Source organism: Equus przewalskii, chromosome 8 (genome assembly GCF_037783145.1).
Source record: "Equus przewalskii isolate Varuska chromosome 8, EquPr2, whole genome shotgun sequence".
Classification (NCBI taxonomy): Eukaryota; Metazoa; Chordata; class Mammalia; order Perissodactyla; family Equidae; genus Equus; species Equus przewalskii.
The window spans coordinates 85,004,087-85,030,512 of NC_091838.1; the positions used below are offsets into that span (position 1 = coordinate 85,004,087).

General features: G+C 47.5%; 1 protein-coding gene across 4 annotated transcripts; it reads right to left on the reverse strand.

The window, feature by feature from the left end:
• Positions 1-10,870: 10,870 nt before the first annotated feature.
• Positions 10,871-26,153, reverse strand: LOC103554899 (zinc finger protein 252-like). 4 transcript variants are annotated; one of them, XM_008526183.2, is made up of 5 exons: positions 25,829-26,153; positions 23,363-23,438; positions 22,867-22,993; positions 22,062-22,175; positions 10,871-14,811 (listed from the first exon to the last, which is right to left on the reverse strand). In XM_008526183.2, the coding sequence occupies exons 2-5, from the start codon at positions 23,396-23,398 to the stop codon at positions 12,440-12,442; spliced, it is 2,649 nt and encodes an 882-aa protein (XP_008524405.1). In that variant the 5' UTR covers positions 23,399-23,438; positions 25,829-26,153; the 3' UTR covers positions 10,871-12,439. The 4 variants fall into 4 exon arrangements, with proteins under 4 accessions (XP_008524405.1, XP_008524407.1, XP_008524406.1 ...); XM_008526185.2 differs by lacking the exon at positions 25,829-26,153 and adding an exon at positions 25,088-25,218; XM_008526184.2 differs by lacking the exon at positions 25,829-26,153 and adding an exon at positions 24,551-24,687.
• Positions 26,154-26,426: the final 273 nt, after the last annotated feature.

Consider the following 26,426-nt stretch of genomic DNA (forward strand, 5'->3'; position numbering starts at 1 on the left):
CTGGCTTCTCATTGGCTGAGTTGTGGCATTTCTCATTGGCTGTGCTGTGCTGTTTCTCATTGGCTGAACTGTGGTGTTTCTCCTTGGCTGAGCTGCAGTGTTTCTCATTGGCTGAGCTGCAGCATCTCTCATTGGCTGAGCTGTGGTGTTTCTCATTGGCTGAGCTGTGACATTTCTCATTGGCTGAGCTGTGGTGTTGCTCATTGGCTGAGCTGTGACATTTCTCATTGGCTGAGCTGCAGTGTTTCTCATTGGCTGAGCTGTGGTGTTTCTCATTGGCTGAGCTGTGGTGTTTCTCATTGGCTGAGCTGTGGTGTTGCTCATTGGCTGAGCTGTGACATTTATCATTGGCTGAGCTGCGGTGTTTCTCATTGGCTGAGCTGTGGTGTTTCTCATTGGCTGAGCTGTGGTGTTTCTCATTGGCTGAGCTGTGGTGTTTCTCATTGGCTGGGCTATTACCAGGTGGGGAGAGACATCTCCCTTCAGAAGTAAAGTAGTGGTACTTCCTGTTGAGATGCAAGCGCCCAACTCTTCCTGTTTGGTGTAATTAACAGGTGTGATGGGTTGAGAGCTCCCCTACAGGCCTCCGTGACTCCAGTTTAGTAGAGGTTTCTAATTAATTTCCACACTTCTGAAGGCTCCAGCCTGGGGAGACCCCTCTCTGCTTTAACACCAGAAACTTGGCTCCCTCATTGTGCCAACAATATCACCATGACTTCTCCCGAGGGCATCCCATTCTTTGTCCAGGACCTCGAGTGTTCCTAGTGCTAACATGCTCTCCTCAAGCAGCTCCACCTTTTGAAGATTAGCCTTTATCCCCCCAACAGCCCCATTGTGCACCCCAAATCCTCATACAGGTGCATGCAGTCTACTAGCAGAGCCCAGAGCCTGTGCTTCGTGGTCTTATGCCCTCCTAAGGACTTTCCTCAGCTTGCTTCCCTCTGTGCCCTTCCTCTTGACCTTACATAGCCCTTACTACTAAACTGACCCTGGCCCTCTCAGCTTGCAGTGTTGGCAGAAGTTTGCACTTGCTGCCCACACCCGTTCATTCCCACTGCAGCCTGGCTCCTGCCCCTATCTCACTTTCCCTGGGCTGTACTCGTAGTTCCAGTTGACATTCTAAGTGTCAAATCCTGGGACACTTTTGGTCCTTATGTAAAGGGCCTCTGCAGTATTTGATCCACTTATCACCCATCCGCTGAATTTCTCTTTTGCTTCAACATTACCAGGATCCTGATTCCACTAATGAGTTCCCTCTCTCATTGATGGATCCCATTTCCTCTAACTGCCCTCCATTATTCTCTTGCCCAGGACACCAGCGCCTACTTTTCCACTCCAAACTTCAGCCAATCTACGGGCCCTAGCAAGGCCCAGAGCACCATCTCTTCCTCATCTTCTTTCCCATCTCATCTACCCCTGTCCCCCAAAAGAATACCCCAAATTTATCTTGGTTGATCCACTCAGACACCTGAACAAGAAATGATGGGTTATCCTTGATCTTATTTCTTTCTCACTCCCCAAACCCATCCAGTCACCTGTCCTTCCAATTTTGCCCCTTAAACATTTCTGTTCCTTCTCCTGCACGCTTTTCATGAATTCAGTACCATATCATCTTTGTCCTGGATGATTCCTATCCCTTTCAGTCTGATAACACCTTTTCCTGGCATCACCCTACACCTCCCTTACCCATTTCTCTCCAATAGGTGCATTTCCATATCACTTCACCGGGATTAACACATCCTTTTTCCCTATTTCCCTGCCACCACGTAAGTCACATATACCTTTACCTGGATCACCCCTAAAATCTCCTCATTCCTTTCCCTACCAGTAGGGCTGTAACACCCACTTCCCTGTCTCTTATCTTGGCTGATTAAAGCAACACTCCATAAAATTAGTCATCTGTCCAAGGTCCCAACAGGATCCAGTTCAAATACCCTCAAAGCTTTCAGTGCCCCTCTGTTTACAGTCAATGCTCAATCTCGATCCACAAGGTCCTGTACAACTGGGCTGCTTTTTGCTTTCTCAGTCTCAGCTTCTGACTCTGCTTGCCTGGGACTCTGCACCCAGCATGTGAATGGCCCCTGTGCTCACACTCACCTGCTGTCATGCCTGCCCTGGTTCCTTTCTGTCCCTTTCCCCTCACTGCCTGGCTGATGCCCCTGGCTCACCCAGATTTGGTCCTCCCTCTCCCACCTCCCTCCTTTTCTCAGCCTTCACTTGGAGATGGAGCAGAGGAAGGTGACATTACTGCTCGAACAGCCACAGGTTGTATTCACCTCAGAAACTGAGGGTATTTGAGCTGTATGTTCCCATGTGGGTGCTGAGGGAGGGCTGGCTCTCAGAGTTTTGGGGTAGGTGGGAGGGAGGCTGTTTTTAGCTATGAGTTTGTGCACTTGGGTGGCGTTTCCTCCATTTTAATGGTTTTTAGGAAGTTGTTTGGTGTTCTGATGAAGAAGTTTGGAACAGACATCAAGAAGAGAAAAACTGTGGTGGGGAAAATGGGGAGATGTTGATCAAAGAGTACAACCTTGTAAGATGAATGCATTCTGAGGATCTAATGTACAGCATGGTGACTAGACTTAATAATACTGTATATTATACTTGAAATTTGCTAAGAGAGCAGATCTTAAGTGTTCTCATTACATAAAAAAGATGTGAAAAACTATGGAGGTGATAGATGTGTTAACTGGCTTGATTGGGGTGATCATCTCACAATGTATAGGTGTATAAAGTCACTATGTTGTATACCTTAAATACATATAATTTTTGTGAATTATATATCAATAAACCTGGAAAAAAAAAAGGCCAGAGAAACTGCCCTGAAAATGCAGGCAGGGGGCTTTTGGATGCAATGCAGGCCTTTCCCACTGCTCAGGAATTGGACACATCATGGATGTTTCAGTGTGGCAGAGAATCTTCATTCCCAGAAAAAGGGACTCTCAACACAGCTGGAGGCCTCTAAGGCCCCTTCAGTTGCAGGTTTCTGGAAAATGGGATTGTGAATAATACAGAGCGCCTTCCTGATCTCATTCCTCTCATTCCACAAAGTTAGAACTACAACCCTGAAGTCCAGGTGGGTGAGAACAGGGATTGAACCCGCGAGGAGCAAATGGAACAGCCCAAGCATCTGGACGTGTGAAGATGGATCTGGCAGGGTCAGTGGCAGCTCCCTGAGGCTCCTGGCTCCCACTTAGGCTCTCTGCTGTCTCCTGGGTCTTGGGGCTACTGTTGCCTGTTCTCTAGTTTTGCTCACAGTGAATGCCCAAGCTGACGACCAGCTGCCCGCCTTGGTGAGGAAGTTTGGGATAGGTGAGCTCTGGGTACCCTACACTCTCTCTCATTGCTCTCTTCTCCCTCACCTGCCAGCCCCAGATGCATCCTTGAAGCCTGGGTGCTGAAGGTTTGCAGCAGAGAAAAGCCTGTGAGCCCCAAAGCAGAAACCTGAACCCCCACCCTCTTCCCAATGGTTGGCCTCCCATGGGCGTGGGATGGGTGTAAGGGGTGGGGAATGAGCGACTTGAAATTTCTCCATGGTTGGCCAGGGTTTGAAACACGTAATGACCACTGATCTACACAAAATACTTAAGATACAGAAGCAAATAATGGCCAGTGACCATCCTTAATAAGGCCCCACAGTGTTGAGGGAAAAACAAATGTCACCATCCCAGAGCACCCATGCCTACAGGGCTTGGGGACCCGGGCCCTGCAGCTACTTGCCAAATTCTTCTGAGATGAGAGCTTCTAGATATGTTTCTTTGGCCACGGTGAATGGAAAGGATACCTACTTCTGTTCCACGACCAGCTATTCTGTTCTCTTTTCTGCTTTATTTTCCTTCAGGGCATTCATCAGAACCAGACAAGTTAATTGCTTTTCATCTTTCTCCCCATAGATGCATGCTCCACGAGAGCAGAGCTTTTGTTTTACTCACTGCTCTGTCCCCGGCACTAGAACCACAGCTGGAATAGGTACTCATTATCTACACTTGTTGATTAAATGAATCCATGAGTCAACTATATTAGCTCTCTTTTAAGAAGGGGAGAGAGTGGTATTTGGGAAAAAATTATGCCACAACATTATAAAGGTCCCACATAAATCTCTCTGTAATACGAGTTATATTATGGCCTCTTTCACAAACGAGAAAACAGGCCAGTGAGGTGGAGCCAGGACTGTCACCAGGCTGTCCCCCACCAATGGTGGTGTGCTCCTCCTGCTGTGCCTGCTGCCCTGGCAAGGCTGCAGGGGGCCTCCGCTCCGCTGTGCGCCCACTGCATTCTCAGTAGCACCCTGGCTACTCTGCGCACTTGGTTCTGCCGAATCCCTAAGCAGCCCTTCAAGGATTGGTATTCTTATCCCCATTTTGCAGATAAGAAAACTCACATGGGAGATGTTAGCTTACCCAGAGTAATCCAGCCACAAGGAGGGAGCTAGACTCACCTCCAGGCCTCCTAATCCAGATTCCTTTCACAAGAGCCCCACTCCATGAGCCGGAGAACTCACGTGGGGACTCTGCCAGGTGTGAGATGTCTACTCCATCTGTTTTCTGGATCTGGGTGAATACTGGGGGTGGGGGTGGGGGTGGGGGGGGGTGTTCTAGGTCCCACAGTGATCTTGCTGTGGGATGGCCCTGAGCTAAAACTTCACTCGCCACTTGACTCCATAAGCTCCTACTCTGGTGAACAATAGCAGTATTTTGAATTAACGTCAATTCAGAGCCACAGTCCAGTAATCCCCGTGCCAGCTCAGACCACCAGGAACAAGCCTGTACCCTGACAAAGTCAGGGCTATGGGCCCATTGCCACGAGGTGACAAACGGGAGAACTATGGGGGTGTTTGTTCTCCTGAGAGCAGAGTTGCTACGGAACTGTGGGGAAGGTTGGAGTTCAGGTGAAATCCACATGAAGCAGTGTTTTGATGGGCAGGTGGCAAAGCAGGGTTGAGCAGTGGGTCATCATCAGGTCTGGACCCAGGCTCCTGTTTTCTTGGAAATCACAAAGTTTACATGTGGGATGTGGTCAAAACTCCGTGATTCCAGTTGTAAACCAAGGCTGCTTCTCTGTGTCAAAGTGACTTACATCCACTAGGAAAGAGTGGAGTGTTTTGTTCTTGATGCAATTTTTAACATGTTTCTGTTAGCCTATGACATTAGAGAACAAAGTTTCTCAGTAAGTAAGAAGGCAGAGGTAAAACGTTATGACAGCTTACAGCTGTGCATATCTTTGGGAGAACTACTGTTTCCCACGACCTTTGAAGCTGGTTTTATCCGTGTCTTTCATAAAGTTCAGGCATCTCTTCACCAGATTTAATGTCTTTCCACTTGTACTGATAATGACTTTAGTGGGCAGTCTACCTATTTCAGTCCTAGAGACACCATCACTATTATCCAGGGCCAAAATGTCTGGTCAAACCATTCTGATTACTGCTCTGGCTGTGCTTGTTACAGTGACACAACCTCCCCGTCTTTGAAAGGGTTACATACTGCTGTCTGGCATTCGACCATCTCCACTGAGTTAGGAAACCCATTTTCATGACAGCTCCTCCTACTGGCATTCCTAGCCTACAGATAATAGCCAGTGTAGGGGCCAGCCCCGTGACCAAGCGGTTAAGTTTGCATGCTCTGCTTCGGTGGCCCGGAGTTCACTGGTTCAGATCCTGGGCACAGACCTACACACGCTCATTAGGCCATGCTGTGGCAGCATCCCACATAGAACTGGAATGACTTACAACTAGGATATACAACTATGTACTGGGGCTCTGGGGAGAATAAAACAAAAAAAAAGAGGAAGATTGGAAACAGATGTTAGCTCAGGGCCAATCTTCCTCACCAAAAAAAAAAAACCCCAAAAAGCCAAAAGAAAATAGCCACTGTAGAGTCTTTCACGGGTGTTAGTACCCCTTCACCAATGCACTTCTCAAAGCCCGGGTGAAAGTGTCTCTAGACCCTCCTGGGGGCCACAGGCAGGGATAGGCGAGCAGGTTCCTCAGCATCCACTCCAGCATTCCCATCTCCCTGAGCCCCTACCCGCCATTGTAAACTCAGGCAGTTCTGGCATGCCAGCTTCATCAGTGTAGGCCACGACCAAATAGACTTCCATCAACCAGTTGCTGCTGAAGCTAGCACAGACTCCAGTCTGCCATCCGTGCACTCATATCATGAATTCAGCCCAATTCGGCATTATATTCTCTAGTCTAATGGCCTGAGTGTGTTCCCAGTCACATGACTCAGGCTTCTGTGGATAGCAAACTGGCAAAATCTTTCCATTCTTTCCCATGCAGGGCACTCCTATTCAGGTCAAACTGCACTCATCTCCTGGCTCTGCTGGGGTTTCACTGCTAGAAGCAACCAAATTGGTGTGTGCTGAGGAAAACTCACACTTCCTGTAAGATGACAGCTTCAGGCATGTTGATGAGGGTAGCTGTAGGTAATTCATTGTGATGTAGTTTTCTATTGCGTGTATGAATAAAAAAACTTTTTGTCTTCTTTCCACACACATCAGTTACCACATTTTGCTGTTACACACACTGCTGCTGTGAACATTCTGAGACACATCTCCTGGTTTTCATGCAAGAGTGTTTCCTGCATGTATGTATAGGAGTAGAATTGGGTTTGGGCTATGTGCATCTTTACTAATAATGCCAAATTATTTTCCAATGTGTTGTTCCAATTTCACTCCCATAAATACTGTATGAGAGTAATTGTTGCTCTATATTTTTTGCAACACTTGTTATTGTCAGACAATTTTTGCCAGTCTGATGAGTGTAATATGGCACCTCACGGTGACATTATTTTGTACATCCATGATTACTAATGAGCTTTGCCCATCTTCCCATACAGGTTGGTTGTGGGAATATCTCGAGCACTGGAGAAGCTTTAGTGGGTTTTGTGGCAGAAGGTGGCGGCGGAGGCAGGAGATCCTGGGTGCTGCACACTGGTGCAGATGGGAGTCCAAATGGTCCCCCCTCCCTCTCCCCCCAGGAACAGGACACCTGCCAAAACTTCTGGCCACTGCAGAACGAGCCTCTCCAGTCAGCAGGCCTGGAACACGACCCCTGAATCCCAGCTCTTCCCTGAAGCTCATGGTCTCAGGTTCAACTGAGATGCCCCCATTCCAGGCCCATGTCTTAGGAAGGTGAAACCTCAGTCCAGATGCCCTCGCCCTAGGATCCTCATGCACCACCTTAGAGAAACTGCCTCCCTTGCTCATCCTAATTCTCTCTGGACCAGCCTGCACCTGGCCTGATGCTCCAAGTCTTGCTGATGTGGCCATGCCCAAGGATGGTGCTGCTAGGACTGAATGCCCAGAGCAGGTTGCTAAGGTGGAGGCAGGACTCCCTCACCCCAATTCTGGCACCCTATCCTTCTGCAAAGCTGGCACTGGGTGGGTGCTCGGAAGTTCCTGCTGAGAGCAGTAGGTTCCTTTCTAGTCCCTTCCATTCACAAGGCCCTCCTGTCCTGCACTCTCCTCCCCAGGTCATCTCCCTGGCTTTCCAATGCCCCACAACCTTTTCAAGGACCTGCTCCTGCCCACTCAACACACACAGTGGCTCCTGAAGCCACTCTGCCCCTCTTAAGAGGGGCAGCTGGATAGGTGTTGACATCTAACCCAGGTGAGCCAGAGTTCCTCCCCCAAACTCTGTACCCATGGCCATATTTATCAGTCTTGCAAGTTTATGGGTCTATGAGTGCACACCTGACCAGAGATGGCCAGAGTGCTCTCCTTAGAATATGAATCGAAACACACAGTTCCCAGCCTTATTCCGGCAGGCCTCTCAGAAGCAGCAGATACGAACCCAGTAACTGTGGTGGCCAGTTTTAGCCCAGTGAACTAGGAAACTGAGAAAGCACATCTCTAGGGAAACCAGGATAGAGCGGTGGAAAATCCTGAAATCTTTCCAGTTCTTGACTCCAGCTGTTTTCCTGCCTGGGGTTCCTGAGACATCCCTGGATCCTCACAGCTAATGCTCCCTTCTTTGCTCAAGTTATCTTCAGTGGGTTTCTGTTACCTCCAACTAGGAGTCCTAATACACACAACCCCTCAAACTTCAATCCTGCAGTTTTCCTCTGGCCCCACCTTCAGATACACAGAAGATGCTGTGCGTATGCAGTGTTAGAGTGAAAAAACCCAGCTCAATCCCACTGCCTGGAGAGTTGGGTCCTCAGAAATTGGGATCAGAAGCAGGGACTTGAGTCCTAAAGATCTTGCAGTTTCTCAATGATACCAGGTGGCTCCCACTCCTGCATGAAAACGGGCAATGCAATAATGGAATCCACTCATTACCTTTTAATGCTTGTGAATAAACATATAAAACTCAAACCTTAAGAATTGGTGGGGAAAATTGAAATATCAACTACACATGGTAAACCAGTAGGATTGTCACAGGAATATAGACAACAACTTAACAGGCACTGAAGGACAGAACATCTCTCACAGCAGAAAGACCAGATCTCAGTCCCTTCCTGACACACATCTTCAGCTGTGGGTGGAGGGCTAGTGGTGGAGGTCAAGGCCATAGGTCAACCTTAAGTCCACCACACCAAGGCAGCAATGGAAATGCCGTAAGACAGGCAGACCCAGAGGAAAAGTGAAGGGGTTCCTGTGACCTTTCAGCACCTACCTCCACTGCCTGGGGCATCCTTTCTCCTCAAGCAAAGGCTGCCCAAAGTCTCTGGGAATTTTACTCAATAATCCCATGTTCTGGCAATAGCCAGGCACCAGAGCTAACAAAACCACCCTGGACTTATAAATACTCCACTCCTGACCCCCACACCCAGAGCAGATCCTGGCTGAGCTCCACGGCCCACCATCTCACTGTGACCACAGTCTGCCAGGAAGGCTGAGTACTCTGGCAGCTCCTGGAGTACAAGTTTGAAGGTAAGAGTCGTTCTCAACACTCCCCTCCCAATATCTCTGGCTCCCAAGTCCAGTCAGGCTACAAAAGTAGTTCATGGAGAGCAGACCATCCAAACTGCTGAATTCTGCCAGTTCACTGAGCAGCAGATCAGGCCCACATCTCAAAGTATTAACCACCCTAAGTTGTTTGCTGTCATGACCCACACAGCCTGTGGGAAGAATTACTGATACACAGACATATGAGGTAGGAGCCGTCATCCACCTTCTACTTAGTAAGAGGGAACTATGAGAAAACACCTGTTGCCTCATTAGAACAGCAGCCTTCCAGGGTGACCTGAAAATACCCTACTTGTGAGGGCAACGGGCATGACTAGACAGAGCAGCTCCCTCTGGGAACAGCACGAATAAGGGAGTCTTTGGAATGAGTTACTAGATGAGTATGATGTCTACTGAGCAGAGCTCAAATTCCTGGATTTCAAAACTCTCCTGTCTAACATCAGTCTCCTTGCTTCCAGAGTGTTTCAGGTGACAAAGGCCTGTGCCACTGGTGTGGGCCATGGTGGGGTTCTTGGAAGGGTGTACGTCTGCTAGCACTGGCATAAAACTCCTCCAGAAACTGGAAAAAGTGAAATGCCCTTCTCTTCTTAATTGTAACTAAATTACTTGGCTTCACAGCCAGGAGGCACCGAGTGGGCGACTGCTCCGTGCCAATCATCAAGGGTAGCACAGAGGCTCTGCACCATCAGGGGACAGTCTGGCTACCAACGGACAGGAACGCCTTCACCTAGCTAAGTAAGAAACTGGGTAACAGAAATTTCTGACTGGAATTGAGAACATTTGCAACTATGCAAATAAAATTCAATACAAATTGCATGAAATTTTTAGCTGAAAACTAAAACAATCCAAACTGATCATAGAAATTAGTCATAAAGATGTTTTAGCCACACAACCTAAAATGGGATTAGAATAAAAGCTGATGTTCTTAATTAAGTAAACACCTCCAATGTACATAAAGATGGGAGTGAAAAAGAAAAAGCCAAAATATTTCCTCCTGATTTGGCACTCTAATCATGCAACCTTGAGGGGGACACTGCCATGGCTTCCTCATCCTTTGTCTCTTGAAAGGATGCCAAAGAGATCCTCAGAGCAAAAAATAGTGACTTTCTTTTTCTCCTCTCCTAAAAGTTCTTTCTCTAGAAGCAGAAGTTGTAACTGGGTAAAGAGCTCCAAGGCCCCATCCCAAACTCAAGCCCAGAGACCTGGGTGAGAAGGAGCTTCTGACACAACTTCAGGAGATTAAGCTTTCCAGCCAGCTTAGGAAGATAGCTATTCTCTCCCTTTCAGGGGCAACGTGGCCACTGGGCTATGATTAGTAAGTTGTAAGCCAGAGACCCACTGTTGGACTGTTTTCTCATTTTCCTTCATTGATAACACATCTGGAAGACCCATTTACCAAACCATGTTTGAGTAAAATGTACAACTTCCCACCTAGAATTAGTCAGACTGGCAAGCTCCCTGCCAGCAGTGACTTAACTCTTGGGGGTGCCAGCCTGCAGCAGGTGCTCAGGAGGTGTTCCAGGAGCACGGGAAGTGGAGCCACGTGGTGCCAGTGCAGCCACTGAGCTGCCTCTGTGCCTCAGTCTCACTGTAAAACGGGGTTAATCAAAGTACCTACTTCACTGAGTTGATGCGAGGATTAAATGAGAAAACCCAGTAGCATTTATCACAGTTCCTGGCACACGCTAAGGTAAAAAAGGCAAAGGTTTGTTGACTGAATTTTTCTTCAGCACATGATAACCATTATCTTCAGAGGGAATTCATTCCAGTTAAAAAAAAACAAGTCAAAGCTATTTGTGGTGAAGTGTGCTTAGGAAGATTATCACCAAGAGGCAGATTTTCCAATCAGCTTTTCAAAATCCTAAAATGAATAAAGACCACCACTACTACTATATGGACAAAGGCTGGCGAATAAGGCCTGAGCCACAGGCCAGGTTAATGTAAGGAGAAAAGATCGGCCAACTTCTAAGAGGAAGTTCCTTTAATAAATAGGAAAACTGGAACAATTTACTAGTGAAAAGAATATTATAAGGGAATAATGTCCAATTATTAAATAATTCATTGCTCTTACCTTTTCTTTCATTTCATCTCTTCCTTACCCTGATTCTTAGACACAAAGCACTGTTCCATTACAGTTTATCCCAAGTCACGAGTGGTCAACCCCTTCTGAAGTGTCTGCATATATGACATCCAGCTTGCTCATCAGACTCTATAGCCACTTTCAGTTGCCAGATTTGTTTCTGGAACTGTCTCTCACAGACTGCTTTTGCTGAATTTCTCATATTTATAACCCTGTTTCAGCCCATTTTCATGCTAATCTTCTTTCTTCCACAAAATAAGACGACAGTACTATAGAAGTTTCTGGAGAACAGGGTTCTAAGGATGCTGGAGTGAACCACATGTGAGTGAATCGGGCAGAGGCCCCAGAGGACAGGGGCAGCAACTCTGACGACTGCGCTTAGGAAAACAGAGCTCCTGGGACATTTACCCTCATCTCAAACACCAGGTGAGAACTGAAGGACACTGAGACACTGTTGACCAACATGGCTCCAGAGAAGAACAGGCACCTTTCCAGCGCAGACACCAGCTCACGCGTTGACAACCTGCACGAGTATCCACCTACTGAAAGCTGCTCACTGCCACGGCCCTGCCTCACCTGGTCCCGTCCTGTGGCAGCAGCAGGACCTGCCTTCCCCGCCACCCTGCTCAGTGCTGAGCTGCCCAGGAAAAGGGAGCAGCTACGGCTACTCACCTGCTTTCCTGTAGGAACTGATGGGATACACCAATCTTGGCTTTAAGAACAGAATCTGTAAGTTGTGTCCCATGCCATCACGTATCTACTTTATGCCTATTTTCCTCCCAATTCACAGGGTTTTTTCTTTCCAAATTACCTTGCAGAAAAACCCATTGTACACTTATCATTTGACTTCTTGGCAGGATCTCAACTGTTTGAATCTACACACAAGCCTCATCTCATTCCTTAACAGACTTTGCTTATACTCATGAGGTTTCTCTCCTGTGTGGGTTATTTGCTGCTGAAAAAAAATAACACTTTTGAAGTTAAAGTACCATATCTCTCACAATTGAACAAAAACATTTTGAAAAGGGCCAAACAAATACATAAGAAAGCCTCAACCTGGTTCCATCACACTTGAAAGTACAAGGATCCCAATTACTCTTTTTGAAGCTGAAATAGATGATGAAGAAGAAAGAAAAGAAAAGCCAGTGGCCAAATGAAATACCTAACAGTACTTTAACATCTGGTGCTATAAACACGCCCTAAATAAGTGTATTTCAATTGCACTTGTTTAAAGTCCTCAAGCAGAGGCCATCCTCCAACTCTCAGGGAAGGCACATTGCCTTAGAAGTTGTACCATGTAATTTGGCAGCCTGCCTTTGGTTAGGAGCTCACTGGGAGACAGTTAAATCTCTGAAGAGCTGAATATCTGAAATGAATGTCATTAAGCAGTGGCAGTGTCATCAGGGTGACTCTCCTGATGTAAACCAGTGAAGAATTGATCGAATAAGGCGATTACTTTCCACTGTGAACTTTATGATGCTGAATGAAAGCTGCCTGTGCACTAAAGACTTCCCCACACTTATTACACTTACAGGCTTGCTCTCCAACATGAACCTCATGAATTTTCTCATGACTGATAAGACTTATTCTCTGACTGAAAGTTTTCCCACATTCATTACACTTGTAAGGTTGCTCTCCATTGTGAATTCTCTGATGTCGGGTAAGGTGAGAGCTTTGCCGGAAGGATTTTCCACATTCTGTGCACTTGTAGGGTTTCTCTCCAGTGTGAATTCTCTTGTGTTGAATAAGGGATAAGCGTGCACTGAAGGACTTCTCACACTCATTGCACACATAGGGTTTCTCTCCAGTGTGAGTCCTCTGATGCTGAATAAACTGTGAATGCTGACTGAAGGCCTTGCCACACTCACTACACTCATAAGGCCTCTCGCCAGTATGAATCCTGTGATGCTGGATGAGAGAGGAGCGAACATTGAAGGCCTTCCCACAGTCCCTGCACTCGTACGGATGATCTCCAGTGTGGATTCTCCGGTGGCGGAGCAGGTGTGCACTCTGGCTGAAGGCCTTCCCGCAGTCCCTGCACTCATAGGGCTTCTCTCCGTTGTGCGTCCTCTCGTGCTTAATTAAAGTAGAGATCTGCCCAAAGGCTTTTCCACACTTGTTACACTCATAGGGCTTCTCTCCGGTGTGACTCCTCTGATGCTGAATTAGGTGTGAGCCCTGGCTGAAGGCCTTTCCACATCTGTGGCACTCGTAGGGCTTCTCTCCGTTGTGTACTCTCTGATGCTGAACGAGGGAAGAGAGCACGCTGAAGGCTTTCTCACACTCGTTGCATTCATAGGGCTTCTCACCATTGTGTGTTCTTTGATGGTGAATAAGATTAAAGCTCTGGCTGAAAGCCTTTCCACACTCACTACACTCATAGGGTTTCTCTCCAGTGTGAATTCGCTGATGCTGAATAAGATGTCCCTTTTGACTGAAGGCTTTCCCACACTTGTTACACTCATAAGGCTTTTCTCCACTGTGAATCCTCTGATGCTGGACAAGAGACAGGCGAGCACTGAATGACTTTCCACACTCGTTGCAGATATAAGGCTTCTCTCCAGTGTGAATTCTCTTATGTTGAATAACTTGTGAGCGCTGACTGAAGCATTTTCCACACTCATTACACCTGTAGGGTTTCTCTCCAGTGTGAATTCTCTGATGGACAATAAGCGTTCGGTTCAGGCTAAAGGATTTTCCACATTGATTACATTCATAGGGTTTTTCTCCTGTATGAATCCTCTGATGTTGAACGAGAGACAACCGTGCACTGAAGGCTTTGCCACACTCAGTGCAGTCGTAAGGTCTCTCTCCAGAGTGAGCTCTCTGATGCTGGACGAGGTGTGACTGTCTACTGAAGGCTTTCCCACATTCCTTACACTTGTAAGGTTTCTCTCCACTGTGAATCCTCTGATGATGAATCAGGTTAGAGCTATGACTAAAGGCTTTCCCACACTGATTACACTCATGAGGTTTCTCCCCAGTGTGAATTTTAAGATGTTGAGTACAAGATGAATGTGTACTGAAAGCTTTCCCACATTCACTGCACTTGTAGGGTCTTTCTCCAGAGTGACTGTTATGATGCTGCACAAAGCACGAACAAGCACTGAAAGCTTTGCCACAATCACCACATGTGTAGTGCTTCTCACCACTGCGAATTCTCTGATGTTTGCTAAGGAAAGAGTGTCGACTGAAAGCTTTTCCACACTCACCACACCTGAAGGGCTTCTCTCCAGCATGGATCCTCTGATGCTGAACAAGAGCTCTACTCTGACGGAAACTTTTCCCACACTTAGTACACTCACAGGGTTTCTGTGGATTGTTAATCCTCGGCTTCTCACTAAGAACTAAACTCTGCCTGGGCGAACTCACAAACACGTCTGTCTGAAATGCTCCTTCTCCCAGATGGAAACTCTGGAGGTTAACGAGCTCCTTACTTTGTTGAAAGTTTTCTACATGTGACACACTCTGAAGGAGACCCTCCCCTCTAGACACTCTATGAGAGCTGACAGGGTTTGGGTCTGCAGCGCAGTTTACCTCAATAGCACTGAATCTCTGGCATTCCTCCCCTGTGGGGGTTTTCACATGTGTCACTGTCACTGGCCTGAAACTGCTGTTCTGGGAGAAGGATTTCTTAAGTCCTTCCACTGAAGATTTTCTCCAGTAATTCTTTAATTTGCCCTCAATTTTACTCATCCCTTCAAAATCAGGTTCCTTGGAAATATTCCTTAAATATTTTTCTGATTTTGCTCTCTGGGATTCCATTTCTTCGGACATTTCCTGCATTGGAGTTAGCTCCTTCTTTTCCATCCTAGACTCATAACCTGAAAGAATGAAGAAAAAATGAGTTACTTGCGTTTTACTACAGGAGAAAGAATTAGAGCATAAATAAGAACACTTATATGAAACAACTGTCTCCCGGGGGTTTAGTGGATTCTCAGAACAAAAAACCACAAACAACCTCACTCGGAAGAGGAGAAGAAAGCAGAGGAGAGGGAAGCATGCCATCACAGCAATGAAAGCTGGCGTGGGAGGGAGGGAGGAAGAAGCCCGAGGCCAGAGGCTGACATCTGCAGACAGGCTCACTGGCACGATGGGCAGGGACAGTGAGGCGTGACCGGAGGGGAAAGTTCTCAGAGGTGAGGAGGGCAATGAGGAAGAAGGGAGTGGTGGTGGAGAACCTCACTGCCTGTGGTGATCCTGTCACTGCTGTAAACTTTGTGAACAAGGTATCTTTCATGGCTTACACATAACAAGTATCCAAACATTTGTTGAAAAAATAAATGAATGATAAATGACTTATAATGAATGTAGGGTATACAGAGTAATGGATAATGGGAAAAACCATTTGATCTGCACAACTTAGTTTCACGGAAGCAAAGCAGGGAAAATAGAGAAAAACAGAAATGAAGAAGCAACCTACTCATTCAAATAGCAGGCACAGCACAGGCAAAAAAGCCAATGTGTGCAACAGTCCACCCCACACATTCCCAATGAATAAAAGGACCTGAAAATTTGTAAAAACTGTAGTATCACTGAATTCTTAGTCCCAATGAAAGGAAATTTACAAAACAAAACAAAAAAACCCCAAACCCAAACAAAATCATTGAATCACATGGATACAAAGACAGTTGGAAGGACAGGCCAGGTCAGGACAGGCAGAGGGGAGCCCTATTTGAGATACCACAAAAGCACAGTGGAATCTCTCCTGTAGACAGTGGTGTGATCAGAGCTGTAACAGGCTGTTACTTCTGGCTGTTTAGCCAGAACAGGAAGGCTGAGCTGAAAATGTTAACTGGACAGGGTCCAAAATTGGGTTAAGTAGTCTTAAGAGACTTCAGTGAACCACTCGCAGTATTTCAAAGGGACTTATTGTAATATTCAAAGTATTAAAGGTAAAAAGCAAACGATAATTTATTCTAGAAACCCATAAGCAGCCTGAAGGGGCAGGTTGTGGATGGCAAACACCCAAACTCCTGTGGCTTCTGTCAGGGTTATCTGAGGTATTAAGAGCCTTCAGCATCTTAGGACCAGAGTCTAAAAAGGTGATCCTAATCAAGAGGTTGTATTTCACCAGGTAGGAAACAGAATAAAGAATGTGAAAAAAATGACAAACCACAGAACAGAGTGATCTGTGAATCACGAAGCAATGTCTCACACTGGTTCACCCTGCCATTTCCCTCAGATATCTGGTGGCCCCTGGATGCCTGTATTTAATTAATTAATTAATTAGTTTTTGGTGAGGAAGATTGTTGCTAACATCTGTACCAATCCTCCTCTATTTTGTACGTGGGATGCTGCCACAGTGTGGGTTGATGAGTGGTGTGCTGGTCTGTGCCCAGGATCCAAACCCGTGAACCCCAGGCTGCTGAAGTGGAGCATGCGAGCTTAACTACTACGTCACCAGGCCGGCCCCTGCCTGTCTGTATTTTAAACAGAGGCACTAAGAAGATGCTTGGGAACTCTGTGTATGAGTGGTGTTGCCAATTGGAAGGGCACTTGAGTGAGGTGGTAGCTATAAGGCCAGGGCACCCCCAAATGCTCAAATTTGGAGGTCTTTGCTCTAGGGCTATTTCTTTTTTTTTGAGGCAATCCCCTAGCTTTTGCCATAGGTAGAAGATGCCTGCTGTTGGATATTCTTCACGCAGGGTTAGAGGAAGGATGTGGTAGTATTAGCTGCTTCTGTACGTAGGTATTTTAGTTGATATCTCAGGATTTAGGCTTGATTTCTTTCTTTTTTTTTTTAACACAAAAACCTCTCCACATGTGGTAGAATATTTTCCCATCAGGAGGTGCAAAATGTCTCGTTGCTTCTCTTTTTGTGATGTTAACAGCCATTAGTAATCATATTTGTTTTTAAATTTGGGATTGCAAAATAGTGATTTCTAATCCTGTCATTCATTCTTTTTCACCCGGAACTTCAATGAAGAGAAAGTTCTACTCATCAATTGTTTAGTTATCCTGAGGTATTTAATATATCTAGTAAAGGGAGAATAAATACTTGATTCTTTTACTTACCAATGTCCAGCATAATAAATCAGTTTCTTACATTCCTCAAAGGTCACCAGTGAGCAGGGAATTTTTTTTCTGAGTATCAGACCAGCCCTAACAAAGCCTAAGACGAACCCCCTGACAGACAAGGTGGCACAGTGGCACATTATCCATCTGCCAGAAGGAGACTTAATCCTCTTTCAAGAGTGTAACATCATATAGGGCCTCTATAATTCTTTATCTATAATAACTGACAATTAAATATCAGAAGGCATGTTTAAAAAAGACTAAATGACAAGAAACCAAGAGGAAAAACAATATACAATAGAAACAAACCCAAAGCTGATTCAGATAGTCATGAACCAAGATAAAAAGAAAAAAGCAAACCAAACCTATGTTTAGTATATGTAAGAAAACAAAGAAATATGTAAGAAAAACACCAGAAATCAAATGAAAACTTAAGAGTTCAATAGAGAGAGAGCTTATTATCAGACAGGACATAACAGAACAGATGATTACTCAACAGGAAGGCACGTAAGTATTCGGATTGAAACACGGAGAGAATGAAAAGAACAGGGAATACAGAAGAGAGTGCAGGAAGCAGTGTGACATGGCAGAAAGGCGCAGTGTGTACACTCACATCCCAGGAGAGGAGAAAGGGAACAGGGCAGAAGAGAGATGCTAAGAAATACTGGCCTAGAATTCTCTACAACTGATAAAAGTCTACAGACAATAGATTCGAAAAGCTCTAAGAACCCTAAGTAAGATAAATTCAAAGAAAACCACACCTAGGTATAACATAGTCAAACTGCTGAAAACCAAAGAAAGAAAACATTAAAAGCAGCAGGAGTAAAGACAGGTCACATTCAAAGCAAAATAAGACTGCAGACTGACTTTCTGACTTTAGAAGTGGGAGACAGCAGATCAAAGCACATTTTAATGTGCTGAAGCAAGTAACTGCCAACCTAGTTTCACATCCAGAAAAATGTTCTTCAAAATTGAAAGCCATGAAAGTCCACTTCCAGGATGACAGTGTAAAGAACTCTGGATCCACATCACAGGAAAGCAAGCAAAGCTGGCAGGAACTATTAAAAAAACCCCCAAACCAAAAAAAGCTCCAAACTAAGAACCATTTAAAGTCTCGGGAGGGGCCAGCACAGTGGCATAGTGGTTAAGTCTGAGTGCTCTGCTTTGGCGGCCTGGGGTTCACAGGTTTGGATCCCAGGCAGGGACCTAGCACCACTTGTCAAGCCATGCTGTGGCAGTGTCCCACATAAAGTAGAGGAAGACTGGCACCAGATGTTAGCTCAGGGCCAATCCTCCTCAGACACACACAAAATAAAGTCTCTGGAAATTGTCCTAAGGACAAACAGCAAATGTAGGGGGCCGGGTGGCCTAGTGGTTAAGTGTGGCATGCTCCGCTTCAATGACCCTGGTTTGGTTCCTGGGCGCAGATCTATATCACTCGTCTGTCAGTGGCCATGCCCTGGTGGTGACCCATATACAAAATAGAAGATGACTGGCAGATGTTAGCTCAGGGCAAATCTTCCTCTGCAAAAAAATAAAATAAAGTATATCCTTCTAAAAAAAAAACCCAAAGCAAACGAAGAAATATTTATTCAAGAAAATCTACTAAAACTTGGTAAGAACTCTGAGTGTGTGGCATTTGAACCATGACCCACTCTGCCCCCATCCTCTCAGCTCAGCATGACAGATGCTCCACTCCAGTTAGGTGGGGCAAGAAGGGGCTCCCTCTCCCCTTAGCTCCCAAGGAAGGCTCACCGTCTCTCACCAGGAGGTTAGGCCACCAGCATTTATTGCTCCCTCCAACTCCAAGTTAAAGACACAAAATCGCTGGTGAGCATGGCTGAGTGGGCAGGGGATCCCTTCTTCCACCCACCCTCCTGGAGTCAGAACAAACCTCTAAGGCTGACTTAAAAAAAATGCTGCCCAAATTTAAGAGAATCAGACTGCTGAGCTATTTATACCCCAGGGCACTGTCAAAAGCAGCAGAGCAATCTTTTTTTTAGACTGGCACCTGAGCTAACATCTGTTCCCAATCTTCTTTTTCTTTTCCTTCTCCTCCCCAAAGCTCACTAAACCATAGTTGTATATTCTAGTTGTAGGTCCTTCTGGTTCTTCCATGTGGGACGCTGCCTCAGCATGGCCTGATGAGTGGTGCTAGGTCCGCGCCCAGGATCCGAACCAGTGAAACCCTGGGCTGTCGAAGCTGAGCATGCAAGTCGAAGCGGAGCGTGTGAACTTAACCACTCAGCCATGGGACTGGCCCGCAATAGAGCAATCTTTATTGTTCTCATCGTTTAGGAAATTCCAAGGGTTTTAGGAGTTCTGTGCCAGAATGGGGACAAGGACCAAATACATACTTCTTAATATAAATCACGGTATTACAGATAGAAATGTATTACATGTGCCAAAAACAGCACAAAGGAGGTGGGTGACAGCAGAATTGTACTGCAGTAAAGAAATGACAGCAGCAAACTATAAATATATGCTTGCTCTTTTCCATAATAGACATAAAATTATATAAAGCAATAATTATAAAAATGTATTGTTGCATTTGTAACATACATAGATGTAATTGCACAAAAAGAGCACAAAAAGGGAGAAGAGGAAATAGAGCTATACAGGAGTAACAATTCCATGTCACTGGAATTGTCAGTATAAACCAGAAGTAGATTCTGATAAGTTAACATGCATATGGTAAGTTCTAGAGCAACAACTAGGAAAATAATGGTATGAAGTGTGGCCACATAACTGAATTCTCACCAGTGGAATGTGAGTGAAAGCGAGGCGGGCTACTTCAAGGCCAGAGCCTCCACAGCAGTCGATCTGCCTCCTCCACTCTCTTTCCCCTTCTCACAAGCCTGAGGACAGAGGCGTCTGACCCAGTGTTAAACCTGCAGATGAGCATTTGGGCATGCTGCTCCAGAGGATGGGAGAGAAACCAGACACGCAAACCAGCCTCCGAAGAAGCATGTCAAACAGAGAACCCACTAAACAGGGACTCCGCTAAATGAGGCAAACAAATTTCTATCTGGTTGAGCCAATGCATTTGGGTCTATGAAATACTGTCATATAATGCCAAGAATGAACATGTCTGCGCAGCAAGATTTGGGGTGATGTTTTATTCTCACGGCCGTACTTCCCTACATGGCTCAGTTTTGTTGTTTTCCTAAAATGATACATGTTCACTGTATAAAAATAATTATTTTTAAATACACATTTCACAGCTTTCTACTCCCCTGGGATAAGAATCACATCTAACGCAGTTTGCCAGGCCCTGCCTGATGTGGTCCTGTCCACTTCTTGAACATGTGTCTCTGTTCAGGCCTCTTCTCCCCTGCATACTATGGGCTCAAGAGACATAAGGATGCCACCTAGCTTGTTCACCATCATAAGCCAGAGCCCAGCTGAGCACCTGGCACACACTGACATATATGAACTCATCCACATTCCCTGACTAACTGACCAGCCTGTCCTTGACAAACTCTTCTGCCTGGGCTTGCTTGTCCTTGCAACCCCTACTTTCCCACTGCTTTTAGTTCCTTCTTAGGCTCCTCCTCCTGCCCAGGAGGCAAAACCACAGGATGTCACAAAGCCACCTGGAGGAGAAGCATGTCAAATTCTCAGCTGAAGGAGCAGGAACATCCTTGCAACTGGGCAGAAGGACAAAGTCCACACTGGTCTCAAGTGGTGCAGAAGGAACCACACAGTCTCTGGAGCCCATGTGGCTCTGGTTCAAACCCCAGTGCTCCCCAGCTAGATGTAACTGACGAATCTCTCTGATCATCAGCTTCCTTGCCTATGAAATAGGGAAAATAATGCTGTGAAGTTTCATTCTTGTAGATTATATGACAATTAGAAATAACTCATACAAAGGACCTACCATCCTAGCACAGACTGAGCCCTTAAGAAGCCATATGGGAGGTTGCATCACAGGCTCTGGGAAATCTCCTGGGAGATAAACTACCTCTTTGTACAGGCAAGGAAGAATGACAGGACAGAAAAGAGTCATCAGGGGACAATGTTTAAGAGATTGTTAACCCACAGAGGGTGGTACACTGCATGTGGAGAAACTGAGGGGGACCCCAAAAGTAAGTTTAACTGGTTCTGTTTCATCAGGTGAGAGAGACAGAGAGGCCATGCTACCACTCAGTTATTTTACTGCACCTCTGCTACCTGCACCTCCTTCCTGCCAACAGGGACCTGTTCTCCCACATGCCCACTGTTCCCATGGCATGCATCCACCATGGTGTACAAGAGGCTATGTAGCACAAGGTTAGATGAATGGGCTCTGCAAGGTTGCAGGGTACAAGAATGATTTGCAAAAATCAACTGTATTTTTACATACAAGTAATGAACACCTTGTGCAATACCATCAAAAGCTATGAAATACTTAGGGATAAATCTGACAAAAGTTATAAAATGCCTGCATGTAGAAAACTGTAATAGATTACTGAGAAACTAAGATATAAATAAATGGAGACATACACCTTTTTCATGGGTCAGGAAACTCAACATATGTCAATTCTCCCCAGATTGATCTATAGATTCAATGCAATCTCAACAAAAATGCCGGCAGGCTTTTTTTCAGAAATCAACAAGCTGATTTTAAAATTCACATGGAAACACAAAGGGCCTGGGAACTGTGAGGAAGCAATGGCAGGAGTGAGAGTCTGAGCAGGAGGGCATGTCTCTCTCTAGGTGGTCTCCCCAAGTGGTGTCTCTAAGCAGCCAAGGCAGAGCCGGCCAGCAAGGTCTGAGGAAGAGTGGGTGACATGGAAGAAACTGGGAGGTAGCCAGGGCAGGGAGCTAGCTGCTAGGGAAAGACACCTGAGCTCTTTTCTGGGATTGTAGGAGCATTTTCTAGGGTAAAAAAACAGGAACCCATTTATGGGCACAGAATAGGAGCCATTAACAGCCAGAAAAAAGGAGAGAGAGAAGATGGAGAATGAAAGCAAAGCCCTGGTGCTAACAAGAGATTCGGTCCAGAGGCCATGGAGAAGGGCCTGGAGAACCGGGAGCAGAGGCAGGAGAGCAGGGGGTGTCCCTGCAGACTCACCTTCACTCCTGAGCCTCCAGATCCAGCTCGCCTCAATTCTTGGTGAGTGTGGGGCCCATGGCTCTTGCCCCTGCTCCAGCCTGGAGATGACATCAGATTTGGAACCTTGAAGTCCTGCCCCAGAGAAAGGAAGCAAGACTGATCAGTCATCCAGGTCCAGGGCAGGATTGCCCTGTGGGCAGTGCCTGTACGCCTGTCGTGACCTCCTCTGTCACCCGGTCTCCAAACCATGGAGACAGACGCAAGCCTCCGGCCCAGATGAAAAAAAATCAAACCCAGTTCTTCTGGGGGCCATGGATAAGGAATAGAATTGGGGCCTGAACACATCACAGTAGAAGATTCGTGGTTGAGGAGGTGTTGATGTCCAGCAGAAGGACTAAAGGGCAGCAGCACATTCTGGGATAAGGCAGGGCACTGAAACCAAACGGAGTCAAATCCCAGATCTTCCCCTGACTGCCTGTCTGAACTCAAGGAACTTAAGATATTTGTCAGCTTTAGGTTAATCTGTAACAGTGCATCTCACCACCGACCTCGAAGAAGAATGAAGATTAACTCAGGGGATGTAAATACACTTGGTGACCAGTGAATGACATTTTCCTTCTGTATCCCTACAAAAAAATTGGGGCGGGGGTGTCCCCGGCACTGCCCGTCCCCTCCTCTGTGCAGACCAGGCCTGCCTCGGCCCAGGGTCAGAAATGCCCCATGTCTGGGCCCAGGGAGGTGAGGAGCCTCGAGCCCAGCCCCAGTCCCCAGGGCCATTCATGTAGCAGGAAGCCAAGAGCTGAGCTCTGGGGAGGAGCCTTACCCAGCGAGACCAGGTTTCTGTAGGTCTCCAGCATCACGTCCCTGTAGAGGCCCCTCTGAGCAGGGTCCAGAAGGCCCCACTCTTCCTGGGAGAGGAGCACAGCCACATCCTCAAAGGAGACCAAGACCTGTAATGACAAGATCTTGTTGCAAGCCCAGGGTGGGCGTGGGTGGGGAGGAGACACTAGGCTCAGGACGGGCAAACCACTCTGAGCACACATACCAGCCTGTCTTTCTGAGAGTGGGCTCTCCAAGGCAGGCACCATTTCATTTGCCTCTGTCTGCCCAGCCCCTGCCCTCCACCATTCCCAGTTCAGGGATTGGAAGACACAGTGTGGAGCACATTTCAGGGACTTCAACTCAGGGGCTGAAGACATTGGTGAGAACAGGGAGCTGTCTACCCTCTGAGACTAGCCTCTGATAGAGGGAACCATGGAGAGACTCCAGGCAAGAAAAGTCTGAGGCCACAGAGAGGAGTCTCCATGAGGACCACTCACCTGGAGCCCACCAGGAAGGAGATGCTTGACGGCCATCACTGGGTCTCTGCAGCTTGTCTCGAGGAGGCAGGCAGAGCTGCAGGGAGAGGGAAGACTGTGACGGGGCTTGTTTCCCCCAGCAACTGTGAGACTTCTGGGCCTGGACCTCAAGAGGTCTGTGGCAGCAGAGACCCAGTTTTGGGCTGCCTGAAAACCCCAGGAAGGGCAGAAAGACTGAGCATCCAGCAGCCTGAGACCATATCCCCTTGCCTCCCATGAGGTCCCCCAAGCAGCTCCATGGTATGACAGCATCCCAAGGCCACCACGTAAACGCCAGATCCTTGGCAGTGCACCTGGTCAGAGGAGACAATGGGCTGCAGCTTGGGCCCACCTAAGAGGTCCTGGGCAGTGGGCAAACAGCTGAGGACAAGCAGACCAGGGTCCTGCTCTAAGGCAGTGCACAAGTGAACAGTTTGACAGATGCAATACCTGTGTCAAGTGACAGATAAGGGACAGAAAGAATGGGCAGCATTTGGTGGTGGGTACTTCACACAGGATGGCCACAGAAGGCACCGTGATAGAGCAACATCCAAGTAGAGATCTGGGTGGAGTGAGAGAAGGCACTATGTAGATGTCAGGGGAGACACATCCCTGGCATGGGGAAGCACAAGTGCCAAGGCTGTGAGACCCAAGCACACTTGATGTGTTGGAGGAAGGGCAAGAAGGCCAGAGGGGCTGAAGCAGAGTAGGGGATGGCAATGGAGAGGAGACAGGGGTGCCTCACAGGCTATAGAACTTAGGCTTTTACTCTGGATGAGACGAAAAGCATCTGGAAGGCCTGGGCAGAGTGACATGACGTGACACATGGCCTCTCCAGCTGCTGCTTTGACAAAAGACTAGGGGGTCAGGGTGGAGGTGTAAGGGTGTAAGCAGGAAAACCAGTTGGGAGACTCTAGCAATAATCCAGCTGGAAATGACAGTGTATTGGACTAGACGGGTGGTAGCAGGTGATAAGTAGTCAGATTTTACATGCATTTCAAAGGTATAAAACAAGGTTTGCTGATGAATTAGATGTGGGATGAGATACCAAGATCTTTGGCCCAAGCAACTGAAATGATAAAATTTCCATTTACTCAGAAAGATAAGACTGTAGGAATATATCTGAAGGGTAAAAATTAAAAGTTGTTTTGCACATGGTGTTAGACTTACAAGTGGAGAATGAAGGCATTTGCTATACAGGTCCAACATTCAGGAGAGGTTGAAGCCCGCTGGGTGCACAACGGAAACTACCAGGACACATGACTTTTAGAACATGGTCTGGTTTTACCTTAGACTGACACGTGACGCCAGGTGTCACTCCCAGGAAAACCTTCCCAACTGGCCTCTGATACACAGCTGGCCGCCCAGCCAAACTTCCAAGCAAACAGCCCCTTAGTCCAGGCAGAAACGTGCCCTTTTTCTCGCCCAGCTTTCCCTTGCCCCTAGGGGACCACGAGGTCCAGTTCTGGTCAAGAAGATGTGAAGGAAAGTTTGCCAAGAGGCTTCTAAGAAGGGCTTTTCCTCCCTGATGATAAAAAGGAAACAAGGAGAAACACTTCCGTCTAGAGTGACCCTGAGGGAAAACCCAGAGAACCTCAGGCACATCCGGGAACAAAGCCTGTCTGTGCCACCTTCGCCACTCAAGCCTCTGACCATCACTTGGCCTCCGGAAGGTTTTCTCTGACTAGCAGGTGACCCCACGCTTACCGATGCCCATTTCTTTTCTCCCGGGCCTCCCTGAGTCTCCACCGGAGGCCACGTGGGCCAGGGGCGGCCTTTGAACCTCAGCCAGCCCTGGCCCGGGCCTGGCGCGCCCTCTTCGATTCACAGACGGCCCTTCCTAACACGCTCTGCCTCCTCTTCCGGACCCATCCGAGGGGCGCCGAGCGCTGTCGGAAGCAGGGCTCTGGACCCCGGCAGGACCCAGCACCTGCTAGTGCAAGGGTCTCCGGGGGGCGACTCGAGTTTCCCCACAGACCATCAGACGCGACACCCCCGCTGACCGTCACCGGCTATTTTGAGTTACGTGAGAAAAACGCACGCAGCGCTTCGCCTAGTGTTTGCAAACCACACAGGAAAACACTAAACCTTAACGGTCATCGTCCGGGCAGCGTCTAGCGAGCGCCACGGAGGGAAGAAGGCCCGGGGGACCAGTCCCGGCGCTGCCCATGGCCCGCCGCCCACCCCCGTCCTCGCACTGAACCCGCCCCCTCCGTCCCCGCCCGGCCGCTGCCGTCCACCCTCCACCCGCCGCCCGCCGCCCGCCGCCCGCCGCCCGCCGCCCGCGCTCCGCCTCCTCGGCGAGGCCTCGCCGCGACGCCGCCCGCGCAGCGGCCCCGAGCCCGGCACGTGGGAGCGGGCTTCGGCGCGCCCGCCCTCCGCGCACACAGCCGGGCGCTCCGCCTCCACGCCGCGCTCTGCCCGCGCCGGGCGCCCGGCCGCACTCACTCAGCTCCGCCGCCGCAGGGGGCGGGGGTCCGACGCCGGCAGCAGCGCGCCAGACGCACCGACGGAAACGCCCGCCGGAACTTCCGCCCCACCCAGCTCGCCCGCCAATCGGATCCCAGGGCTCGGTCGGGCCTCTCTAGGCGTCCGAAGGACTCGATGCTACTGGCCGACCTGCCGTGGAGGACATTTTGTTGCCAGTAGAACCGCTTTGCGAGAAGTGCTGGAACCAGTTCTTCAGAGAGATAGGAAATGATATAGATCAGGAACTCGGGGCTACGTAAAGAAAGGAAAGGATCAGAGAAGAAATCAGTGAAGGTAAAGTCAAGTCTTTTATTCTTATTAACCTAAAAGGTTATTGTTTTTCAAAGTAATAATAGCAACAATGTATTCGATAGTATACCATATGGATAATTAAAATGAATGACAGCAATGTCTTAAGGGATGGGAGAGAGTAATTGGGAATACTTGGTTATAAAGTACCTATGCTGCCTGTATAGCCGTATAGTGTTATTTGAAGGTGGACTCAGATTAGTTCCAAATAACCACTAAAAATATATTTTTAAAAGCATAGTTGATAAGGTAAATAGAAAGAAAAATG

What these genes read in the sequence shown, in the direction of transcription:
- LOC103554899 (XM_008526182.2), bottom strand. Translation starts at nt 23,653, where the DNA reads ATGCTGTCATACCATGGAGCTGCTTGGGGGACCTCATGGGAGGCAAGG. An exon ending in TCCTTCCTGGTGGGCTCCAG is followed by an intron (nt 22,994 to 23,362) that starts GTGAGTGGTCCT and finishes TTGTCATTACAG; the next exon opens with GTCTTGGTCTCCTTTGAGGA. An exon ending in CAGAAACCTGGTCTCGCTGG is followed by an intron (nt 22,176 to 22,866) that starts GTAAGGCTCCTC and finishes TCTCTGGGGCAG; the next exon opens with GACTTCAAGGTTCCAAATCT.